Source organism: Bos mutus, chromosome 9 (genome assembly GCF_027580195.1).
Source record: "Bos mutus isolate GX-2022 chromosome 9, NWIPB_WYAK_1.1, whole genome shotgun sequence".
NCBI classification, from domain to species: Eukaryota; Metazoa; Chordata; class Mammalia; order Artiodactyla; family Bovidae; genus Bos; species Bos mutus.
The window spans coordinates 65,581,276-65,593,498 of record NC_091625.1 but is presented as its reverse complement, the minus strand read 5'-3'; the positions used below and the strand labels follow the sequence as shown (position 1 = coordinate 65,593,498).

Here is a 12,223-nt window from a genome sequence, read left to right as displayed (position 1 = left end):
AAGAAAACTACAGACCAATATCACTGATGAATATAGATGCAAAAATCCTAAACAAAATTCTAGCAATCAGAATCCAACAACACATTAAAAAGATCATACACCATGACCAAGTGGGCTTTATCCCAGGGATGCAAGGATTCTTCAATATCCGCAAATCAATCAATGTAATATACCACATTAACAAATTGAAAAACAAAAACCATATGATTATCTCAATAGATGCAGAGAAAGCCTTTGACAAAATTCAACACCCATTTATGATAAAAACTCTCCAGAAAGCAGGAATAGAAGGAACATACCTCAACATAATAAAAGCTATATATGACAAACCCACAGCAAACATTATCCTCAATGGTGAAAAATTGAAAGCATTTCCTCTAAAGTCAGGAACAAGACAAGGGTGCCCACTTTCACCATTACTATTCAACATAGTTTTGGAAGTTTTGGCCACAGCAATCAGAGCAGAAAAAGAAATAAAAGGAATCCAAATTGGAAAAGAAGAAGTAAAACTCTCACTATTTGCAGATGACATGATCCTCTACATAGAAAACCCTAAAGACTCCACCAGAAAATTACTAGAACTAATCAATGATTATAGTAAAGTTGCAGGATATAAAATCAACACACAGAAATCCCTTGCATTCCTATACACTAATAATGAGAAAACAGAAAGAGAAATTAAGGAAACAATTCCATTCACCATTGCAACGAAAAGAATAAAATACTTAGGAATATATCTACCTAAAGAAACTAAAGACCTATATATAGAAAACTATAAAAACACTGGTGAAAGAAATCAAAGAGGACACTAATAGATGGAGAAATATACCATGTTCATGGATTGGAAGAATCAATATAGTGAAAATGAGTATACTACCCAAAGCAATTTATAGATTCAATGCAATCCCTATCAAGCTACCAACAGTATTCTTCACAGAGCTAGAACAAATAATTTCACAATTTGTATGGAAATACAAAAAACCTCGAATAGCCAAAGCGATCTTGAGAAAGAAAAAGAACTGGAGGAATCAACCTACCTGACTTCAGGCTCTACTACAAAGCCACAGTTATCAAGACAGTATGGTACTGGCACAAAGACAGAAATATAGATCAATGGAACAAAATAGAAAGCCCAGAGATAAATCCACGCACATATGGACACCTTATCTTTGACAAAGGAGGCAAGAATATACAATGGATTAAAGACAATCTCTTTAACAAGTGGTGCTGGGAAATCTGGTCAACCACTTGTAAAAGAATGAAACTAGAACACTTTCTAACACCATATACAAAAATAAACTCAAAATGGATTAAAGATCTCAACGTAAAACCAGAAACTATAAAACTCCTAGAGGAGAACATAGGCAAAACACTCTCTGACATACATCACAGCAGGATCCTCTATGACCCACCTCCCAGAATATTGGAAATAAAAGCAAAAATAAACAAATGGGACCTAATTAACCTTAAAAGCTTCTGCACATCAAAGGAAACTATTAGCAAGGTGAAAAGACAGCCTTCAGAATGGGAGAAAATAATAGCAAATGAAGCAACCGACAAACAACTAATCTCAAAAATATACAAGCTACTCCTACAGCTCAACTCCAGAAAAATAAATGACCCAATCAAAAAATGGGCCAAAGATCTAAATAGACATTTCTCCAAAGAAGACATACAGATGGCTAACAAACACATGAAAAGATGCTCAACATCACTCATTATCAGAGAAATGCAAATCAAAACCACTATGAGATACCATTTCACACCAGTCAGAGTGGCTGCGATCCAAAAGTCTACAAATAATAAATGCTGGAGAGGGTGTGGAGAAAAGGGAACCCTCTTACACTGTTGGTGGGAATGCAAACTAGTACAGCCACTATGGAGAACAGTGTGGAGATTCCTTAAAAAACTGGAAATAGAACTGCCTTATGATCCAGCAATCCCACTGCTGGGCATACACACTGAGGAAACTAGAAGGGAAAGAGACACGTGTACCCCAATGTTCATCGCAGCACTGTTTATAATAGCCAGGACATGGAAGCAACCTAGATGTCCATCAGCAGATGAATGGATAAGAAAGCTGTGGTACATATACACAATGGAGTATTACTCAGCCATTAAAAAGAATACATTTGAATCAGTTCTAATGAGGTGGATGAAACTGGAGCCTATTATACAGAGTGAAGTAAGCCAGAAGGAAAAACACCAATACAGTATACTAATGCATATATATGGAATTTAGAAAGATGGTAACGATAACCCTGTATACGAGACAGCAAAAGAGACACTGATGTATAGAACAGGCTTATGGACTCTGTGGGAGAGGGAGAGGGTGGGAAGATTTTGGAGGAAAAAAAAAAAACATCACAGTGATTTTTCTGGTTCTATCATTTCTTCTATATTTATTAGCTGCCATTCTTCTGTAAGAAGAACTTTTTCTCATTGATCGATTGATTACCAGTATGGCTCATGGATTCTGGCTATCAGTGGATTATAATCTATGACTATTGTTATTTATTTTGATGCCCAACTTTTGTAGACGTGGCCATGGGAACTCTGTTAAGCTGGCTCCTGAGACTCTTGGATAAATTCCTATTATTCTTTGAGCACTTATTTGCTTTCTGACACAACAAAATGTTTTAGGTTCATTTTACACTTTCCATGTCTGTGGCTGAAGATCAACCATTTCTCCAAAGAGCTCTGGTTCTTTTTCATAGAGAATAATATTTAGAAGCCTTGATCTGGGCATTAGATGTTCCTGTTGCTAATGATGTGTGTAAAAATAATCTTTTTTAAAAAAAAAAAAACATATAAGGAATTTATACCATTTACGTAAGGATCACAGTTATTTTTCACCCTATGGTAGATGCCTGTAGAAAGTATGCCACTGATGAGGATTTTTTTTTTCTTTTTAAAGCAGCTCATTAAAGGAAAAGCAGGATTTTTTTGGATGACAAAGGACACCCAATATTGATTTACATATCTTAGCAGTTTTATTCCAGTGACAGGTTTATTGGAAAATAGAGGCAGAGGAGACTATCTTTCATTTGTAATTTAACAAGGCAGTTGCTGTCTTCCATTGTACTGTCTATGTATAGTTAGAAATGTCTTAAGATAGTGATTCTGCAGCTGCTCTTGGGTCCCCTTTGATAATCTGATGAAAGGTTATGGACCTTCCCAGAAAAATGCTCCCACAAATTTGCATACATTTTTATATGTAATTTCATAGATACCAGCATATGGCTTTGCTTTTCCAAGTATACTGTTTATTTTTAACCAGTATAGCTTGTTCAATAAATTCTTTTATTTATTCATCAAGTATTTTTTGCACATTTGTCTCAAACCAAGCCTGAATACAGTGTAGAAGAAGATAAACAAGGACTCTGCCCTCATGAAGCAGTAAACAGACATCACATTCCAGAATTATCTAACACTTTCTTAATTATAACTGCAGGGAAGGAAAAAATGTTAGTGAAAGAATGTTTTTTGGGGGTGCTATTTTCTATAGGGTGGATTTGAATCACTGCTAAAACAAAATGGGAATCTTGAAAGCAAGAAATAAAACAGGTCTCTATAGGGTTTTTAAATATAAAATCAGATTATTAGAATTGTAAGAGCATGTAGTTTTTCCCACCTAGAGTCTGGGTCTGCTGAGAGCTGGGATGGCTTTTCTGTCCCCAGCTGGACCCTGAGGTGATCTGTGTACCTGTGCCACCCTCACCCTCCCCACCCCGACTCCCATCAGCTTTTGGGAGCGTTAACCTGCTGCAGTGCAGCCAGGCAAGGACCACTGCACCAGCTGCCTCTTGTTTCTGTTCTGGTGTTCGGCTACCCAGGCCACCTCACGAGAGAAATGATTCACTTCAGCGTTTTCTTGAGATTAACATATAATTAATTTCTGCCACTATTGAGAAAAGATCTAAATTACTCAAGCAGAAAATGTAGCAACGCATTTGATCTATGCTGCTGAAAAATGATAAGAATTAGTGGTGTTTGAAAACAGAGCAAAGGGACCAGGTACAGCTTAGAATTTTCGATTTGCTCTGGCTCTTCACCAGCAGGTCACATATCATATTACAGAGCTGTGGGAAGAACTGGTCTGGAGCTCCTTTTGAGACTTGGTTTGATGTACTTCTTTCTTCTTGTAATTCTGTACTCTTCTCAAATGCCTTCCTCCCTGTGTGCTGGCTACTAGGGGTGCAGCGGTAACCAGTCCCTGCCCTCATTGAGTTTCTAGTCTTATGGGGAAAGTGGACACGACTGAGCGACTTCACTTTCACTTTTTCACTTTCATGCATTGGAGTAGGAAATGGCAACCCACTCCAGTGTTCTTGCCTGGAGAATCCCAGGGGCAGGAGAGCCTGGTGGGCTGACGTCTGTGGAGTCACAGAGAGTCAGACACGACTGAAGTGACTTAGCAACAGCAGCAGACATTACTAAAATAATCATCTCGGTGACCACCTATTTACAGCCTGATTTAAGAGTGATAAAGAAGAGGAAAAGGGAAACATTTCTACAACACATATAAGAAAAGACAGTGGAACAGCAGTGCTTCCCTAGAAATGATGCTTGAGCTAAGAACTGAACGGTGGGGTGTGGTAGAAACATTACAGAAAGAGAACAGGCAGGCTGTGGCAGTGCAGGCTGAGAAGCAGAGCACAGAGTTAGGAGCTAGGATCAGGGAGAATCTGGATGTGAAAGGTGAGGCAGATCAGTCTCAGGTTTCTGGTTTGTGCACCCACGTGAGTGTGTGCCATTCACAGCAGTGAAGCCAAGTGTGGCACAGGGAGACTGCAGGGTGAGGTGAGCCCATGGAGACGTTAACAGAAAAGAGGCAGATAGGCAATTGGTCATCAGAGTCAAGGACTCATTAGAAGGGTTTGAGTCAGAGATTAAAATGCACATGTCATTGGTCATGTTCTTTACTGAGCAGATTAATAGAAGCGTGGAGCTCTCTGAGATAACTTTGAGCTTTCTTTTTTTAATTCAAAATATTTTAATTTAAAATGATTTGGTTTGTAGGGTCCCTAAAAACCACATTCTCTATCTTGGATATAGTCATCCTTGGTTGAACTCAACAACTGTTTATTGAGTGGAATACATTTATATGTAGGTAGAATGTAATTACACACAGGTCATGAACCCAGGCTAAGCTCTCTCTGAGTTCAGTAAAAAATGTCAAATTATTCTCTTTTCTGTAACAAAAGTTTATGTTAAATAACTATGGATTTACTTGTATTTTTTGTGAAATCTTTGTTTACAATCCCTTCCAGTGCTCTTCTAGCAAGTGTATCAACCTTCCTATATTCAGTTGTTCTCCAGAGGAGAAAAAAGATGTTTTATTGAACTTGAAACATGTTCCTGACATGTTTAACATAATAAACTTTTTAAAGAAATGTTTCTTTTCTCCAGATTTGAGGTAGAATTTGTCCTCTCAGCACCTACTTCTGAATGGAGTGGCAAACAGGGATACATTTCACCAGCTCTGCTCTCTGAATTTTTGAAAAGAAGATCAGACACATCCAAAGTCCTCATCTGCCTTTGTGGACCAACGCCATTCACAGAACAAGGAATGAAGTGAGTAGCAATGTGGTAGGAGAAAGAACTGCAGCACTGGTGAAATACAGCCTCCTGTAAAAAGCAGTTGATGTGGCTCTCAGTTCTTCCTGTTCATATGAACCTGCACTTTAGAAGTCTGTCACAGTGTAAGAAAATACTGACCAAGTGTTTCATCTGTATGCAGTGAAGGGTCGGAGGCCCCAGTTATGCACAGAGTTAAACGTGAACACAAAAATAAGATACACCCAGCTCTTGATAGCCTCTCCTAGTGGCAGGCAGCATGAACACATTCATAGAATGGGTGCCAGATCTTTTTAGGGCTCTAGATTCAGCCTCTCCTTCCACCAAAGCTTCATAATATATAATAATCTTTTAAAATATCATAAGCTATGTTCATCTCATTATAGCTTTTGATCCTCCCTCTCTGCAGCTGGGTGAGCATTAGTCACAGAGTTGAACTCTGTACAATGAAAACTCAGTGGTATGACTATCTTATTTAAAAATCACCTTGATCTGATTTAACTCTAAAATGACACTTTAACGTGTTTAGTTTAGATATAGCGATAGCCACTGTTATTGGGTTTCTAGATGATTTTAAAATACAGCTGCCTTAAATGCTCTGCATTTCCTTGTTTGGTATATGACTGAACCTAACACTTTCTAGATAGTTTTCTCTCTTGCTGTTTTATTTTTAATTATGAAAAAGACAGGCAGTATGGCTGAAAAGATAGGATGGGGTTAGATAGTGAGAGGCTTGCCTGCTGTACCACATTGGTCCTTTTGACTCCTGTGCCATCCTGGCCTTTGTGTGAATATGTGTGTATGCTCTGGAAGCTACCAGTTTGGGTTGGAAACCCAGCTCCACCACTTACAGTCACCCTGCAGTCATTAGCTACGAGCCAAAACTTTCTAAACTTGAGTGCATTTCTATATGTACATGTGTATCAGTCGCTCAGTCGTGTCCTACTCTTTGGGACCCTACAGACTGTAGCCCGGCAGGCTCCTCTGTCCATGGACTTCTCCAGGCAAGAATACTGGAGTGGGTTGCCATTTCCTCCTCCAGGGGATCTTTCCGACCCAGGAATCAACCCCGCATCTCCTGCATCTCTTGCATTGACTGGCAGATTCTTTACCACTGCCACCTGGGAAGCCTCATTTATACAAGGCAATAAATGATAATATTTATGCACTGAAGTGCTTAGCACAGTGACTACATAGAGGGAGTTCTAAATAAATGTTTATTTTTTTAGCAGCATTTTAAACAGCTACTTTTAAGGCACTATCTCCTTTGATAGTGTTTTCCAAGTTAAATTGTACTTAAGCCGTATTTCTACTTTTCCGTGAGGGAAAATTAAGATAGAATGCTATGGTATCAACTCCTTACTTTGAAAACTGATGAATAAAGGGGAAAAAAATAAGGATTTATTCTGCCTTTTCTGTATGAGCTATACTACTGTGTAACCACATAATAAGTGAGAAGAAGTTATTCTTTAGAGAATTCCTTGGCTGATAAATAATGATAGAAGTAGGATGTCATCAACTTCAGTCCCTAATGAACTAATTGATCCGTACCTAGATCATCAATGGTGGTTTGCATCCCAAAAGAGAGCCAACCAGGTATTATGTGCCTCGTGATGAAAGAGCACGATCTATGACGTAGTCTGGTCAAAAAGAATTGAACCTGTATCTGATCAGACCTCTAGATCTGATTATTAAATTTAGGGAGATAAAAGGAAAAAGGAACATATTATTAGAGTAAAGCCACAGGGATACTGCAAAATCAGAACCATGGGGGAGTCAATGTGTGAAAATCTCATTTTGTCAACAAATAAATTGCAGGACAGAGAGAGATGGAGGGGATCTTACAGCTCAAAAGATACCTAAAACACATATAAACCAGTCACAGTGAATAGACTTTAGTTGGATCTTGATTCAAACATACTTTTAAAAATTATAACACTTATGAGACAGCTGCAGGTGTGAACACTTACTAGATATTTGATGACACTAAGGAATTGTTAATTTTTTAGAAGTGAAAATTATGGGGTTTTTTAGACAGCACATACTAACTGGGAAATATGAAAAAATATTATGGTTACAGTGGTAAACTTTGATGTTATTTTATTTTCAAGCATCTTCCATAAGAAACATGTGCTTTGTATTTGTTTTTCAGGATGCTGCATGATCTGAACTTTTCCAAAGATGAGATCCATAGTTTTACAGCATAATGAAGAGCTGTCATTCAACTGTTTAATCTAAATTTGTGATTACTTAAGGTTTTTTTTAAGAGAACATTTTTGTATATACTAAAAGGTTAACTAGAATCCAAGTTTCAGTTTCTTAAACAAAAACAAACGTTTCTTCACTATAGATACCTTGTGGACTTTATTTTGTACCTTAACTTATTTTACTACTGATATTTGTCCTGAAAAGTCAATCATGACAACAAGTACGTATAGGATTCTTTGTTATGAATCACAAAGTTCCTTACCATGTAAACTGTATCACTGTTCTACAGTAAGCTCTCGTGTTTTATGACATGATAAAGCAAATGATCATTTTGATCACATTTCTATGCTGTACAATGTCTGATTAGCAATACAGATTAAATTTTACATTGCACTGTTAACTCAGGAAATGATTATTTATGTCCTTGTTCTTACTATGAAAACATGGAATGTTATAACTTATTAAGCGATCCAAACATTTTGTGTCTATGGCCTTGATACAGAGTAGAATAAAAATATACTTAAGTACTTTTTAATCTTTGTCATAGAAATGTGTTTGAATGCATGTTTGGGGTGGTATGTAAGGAGAATATTAAGAGGCAATGATAAAAGATTCTGGAGACACTCACACAGGTAGTTTTGGATTAGATGTGTTTAGAAACTTAGATAACTTTGACAGCTTTTCTTAGCCAAAACTAGAGACATCGGGAAAGATAATGGAAGTGTAGCCTCTGGACCCATGGCCTAAAACAATCATTTGCTGCTTTGGAATGGATTAAATTTAAATTCTTTTTGAGTCTGCCTAGACCAGCTAGGAAAATGAGGAACACGCCATCCTAAATGGTACCTTCCCTGGCTGGTTGCTCGCCCCACAAATGCCAGCTCAGTGGGGAGCCCTCCTAAGCTCTGCTGTGTGGTCATCTTATTCTCTGTCCCTGCCTCTGTGCACAGCCTGCAAAAAGCTCTCACAGATGGGGATTCTTCAAAGAGTATCGAGAAAAGCCATTGGGAGCTTTTTCATGAGGAAACCGCGTTGGATGCATGGGTGGTTCTGTATAAGCTAACTTCAATTTTTCACTCTTATTCAGGATAGCAGCATTGCTTTTTTACAGAAATGACGGGGAGGGGGGTTGGGGGACGGGTGTCTCCAACTTCTCTGTAAATGATTTTGTAAGCAGCTAAGCTTCAGCAAATGAATGGTATACTCAAGAGAAAACACAATATTAACATTCCCCAAATTACAAACCCCCAGCCTCGGAAGCTCCCCAAGTGCAAGTGGCTGAGTCAACACTGTCTTTCCCTATGTCTCCCTCTTCTGTCTGTCCTCATTCACCCAGGCAGGACCTAGCTGTCCTAGGCTGTCAATGCTCCCTGGTGGCTAACAGAAACATTTTCTATCTTCTGCCTTCCTACCACCTCCTTTTTCTCCCCTAAGATCATGAACTTTCTAGGCATACCTTTTTTTTGTAGTTAATTAGTAATATAGAAATTAATTCTACCTTAGCCAGCTTTCTTATTTTTTCTATCCTCCTTTTTCCTCTCTCCTCCAACCCCTTTTTGACTGCCTCCAGCAAATAAAGTCTCCTGTTACTCTCTGTATCTTTCCTCTGTCCTCTTCTTACTGTATTTTAAAGCAAAATAAAACCCATAAGCATCCTCTCAACCTGTATATTAATAATCCTCAGATTAGTGTCTTAAATTGAGAATCAACTGAGCTTCAATTTTACCTCCCGAATACCAGCTGGATGTTCCACAACCCACTAAAATTCAATAGATCCCAAACTAACCTTTTGCCATGACCGTCATGTAACCCAACCAGGTCTGATTGGCTGATGCTCAGCAAGCCAAAACACTGAGACACCAAGGTTTGCAGCAAAGTGAGGGTTTTTCCAATAGTCATGTATGGATGTGAGAGCTGGACTATAAAGAAATCTGAGTGCCATGAAGAATTGATGCTTTTGAACTGTGCTGTTGAAGAAGACGCTTGAGAGTCCCTTGGACTACAAGGAGATCCAACCAGTCCATCCTAAAGGAAATCAGTCCTGAATATTCATTGGAAGGACTGATGGTGAAGCTGAAACTCCAATACTTGGCCACCTGATGCAAAGAACTGACTCATTGGAAAAGACCCTGGTGCTGGGAAAGATTGAAGGCAGGAGGAGAAGGGGATGACAGAGGATGAGGTAGTTGGATGGCATCACCGACGTGATGGACATGAGTTTGAGTAGGCTCCCGGAGTTGGCAATGGACAGGGAGGCCTGGAGTGCTGCAGTCCATGGGGTCACAAAGAATTGGACATGACTGACTGACTGAATTGAACTGAGGGTTTTTTTAAAAATCTGCCAAGTCAGGAGGCCGGAGAACAAGTCTTAGATCTGGAAGGGGCTGGGGTACTTATGGGCTAAAGGATAAAGAAGCAGGGTTTTCTTAGGCATGGGGAGAGATGATTGGGAAAAGCTAGAGCAATTGTCATTCTGCCCATGCATGACTAAGCTCCAGGCCCTTGCATGTTCAAAAGTGGAGGCACTCTGCAGGATCTGAGGGTGGAGTTTTTAGCCCTCTGATATCAAAAGGTCACTGTGTGGCCACTCATCTGTGCTATTTGGAGCATCAATGATCCTATCCAGTCTTAACCAGCTCAGTTCCAGCTAGACACAGCTGACTCCAAGTTCCTAGGAAAGTAACTTCGGCAGATATTGCTTCAGCTACATGCCCCTTGGAAGACAGGCAAGTCTTAAAACCGCCTTAATTAGTGAGTCAGCTGAAGTGGATTTGAATCGACCCACAGTTTAAATTCTAGGAATCAGCGAACTAAAATGGACTGCAATGGGTGAATTTAACTCAGATGACCATTATATCTACTACTGTGGGCAGGAATCCCTTAGAAGAAATCGAGTAGCCATCATGGTCAACAAAAGAGTCCAAAATGCAGTACTTGGATGCAATCTCAAAATGACAGAATGATCTCTGTTCGTTTCCAAGGCAAACCATTCAATATCACAGTAATCCAAGTCTATGCCCCAACCAGTAACACTGAAGAAGCTAAAGTTGAATGGTTCTATGAAGACCTACAAGACCTTGTAGAACTAACACCCAAAAAAGATGTCCTTTTCATTATAGGGGACTGGAATGCAAAAGTAGGAAGTCAAGAAACACCTGGAGTAACAGGCAAATTTGGCCTTGGAATATGGAATGAAGCAGGGCAAAGACTAATAGAGTTTTGCCAAGAAAATGCACTGGTCATAGCAAACACCCTCTTCCAACAACACAAGAGAAGACTACACATGGACATCACCAGATGGTCAACACCAAAATCAGATTGATTATATTCTTTGCAGCCAAAGATGGAGAAGCTCTATACAGTCAACAAAAACAAGACCAGGAGCTGACTGTGGCTCAGATAATTAACTCCTTATTGCCAAATTCAGACTGAAATTGAAGAAAGAAGGGAAAACCACTAGACCATTCAGGTATGACCTAAATCAAATCCCTTATGATTATACAGTGGAAGTAAGAAATAGATTTAAGGGACTAGATCTGATAGATAGAGTGCTTGATGAACTATGGACTGAGGTTCATGACCTTGTACAGGAGACAGGGATCAACACCATCCCCATGGAAAAGAAATGCAAAAAAGCAAAATGGCTGTCGGGGGCGGCCTTACAAATAGCTGTGAAAAGAAGAGAAGCAAAAAGCAAAGGAGAAAAGGAAAGATATAAGCATCTGAATGCAGAGTTCCAAAGAATAGCAAGAAGAGATAAGAAGCCTTCCTCAGCGATCAATGCAAAGAAATAGAGGAAGACAACAGAATGGGAAAGACTCGAGATCTCTTCAAGAAAATTAGAGATACCAAGGGAACATTTCATGCAAAGATGGGCTTGACAAAGGACAGACATGGTATGGACCTAACAGAAGCAGAAGATATTAAGAAGAGGTGGCAAGAATACACAGAACTGTACAAAAAAGGTCTTCAAGACCAAGATAATCATGATGGTGTGATCACTCACCTGGAGCCAGACATCCTGGAATGTGAAGTCAAGTGGGGCTTAGAAAGCATCACTATGAACAAAGCTAGTGGAGGTGATAGAATTCCAGTTGAGCTATTCCAAATCCTGAAAGATGATGCTGTGAAAGTGCTGCACTCAATATGCCAGCAAATTTGGAAAACTCAGCAGTGGCCACAGGACTGGAAAAGGTCAGTTTTCATTCCAATCCCAAAGAAAGGCAATGCCAAAGAATGCTCAAACTACCACACATTTGCACTCATCTCACACGCTAGTAAAGTGATGCTCAAAATTCTCCAAGCCAGGCTTCAGCAATACGTGAACTGAACTTCCTGATGTTCAAGCTGGTTTTAGAACAGGCAGAGGAACCAGAGATCAAATTGCCAACATCCACTGGAACATGGAAAAAGCAAGAGAGTTCCAGAAAAACGT

General features: G+C 39.2%; 1 protein-coding gene across 6 annotated transcripts in view; it reads left to right on the top strand.

Annotated features, from left to right (window-relative positions):
- The window catches only part of CYB5R4 (cytochrome b5 reductase 4), a 128,035-nt gene extending 119,712 nt beyond the window's left edge, over positions 1-8,323 (top strand). For all 6 annotated transcript variants that reach the window (XM_070376646.1, XM_070376642.1, XM_070376643.1 and 3 more), the window contains 2 exons: positions 5,413-5,577; positions 7,733-8,323. In XM_070376646.1, the coding sequence (XP_070232747.1) occupies positions 5,413-5,577; positions 7,733-7,787 (220 nt within the window). In that variant the 3' untranslated portion in view covers positions 7,788-8,323. The remainder of the gene's footprint in view (positions 1-5,412; positions 5,578-7,732) is intronic.
- Positions 8,324-12,223: the final 3,900 nt, after the last annotated feature.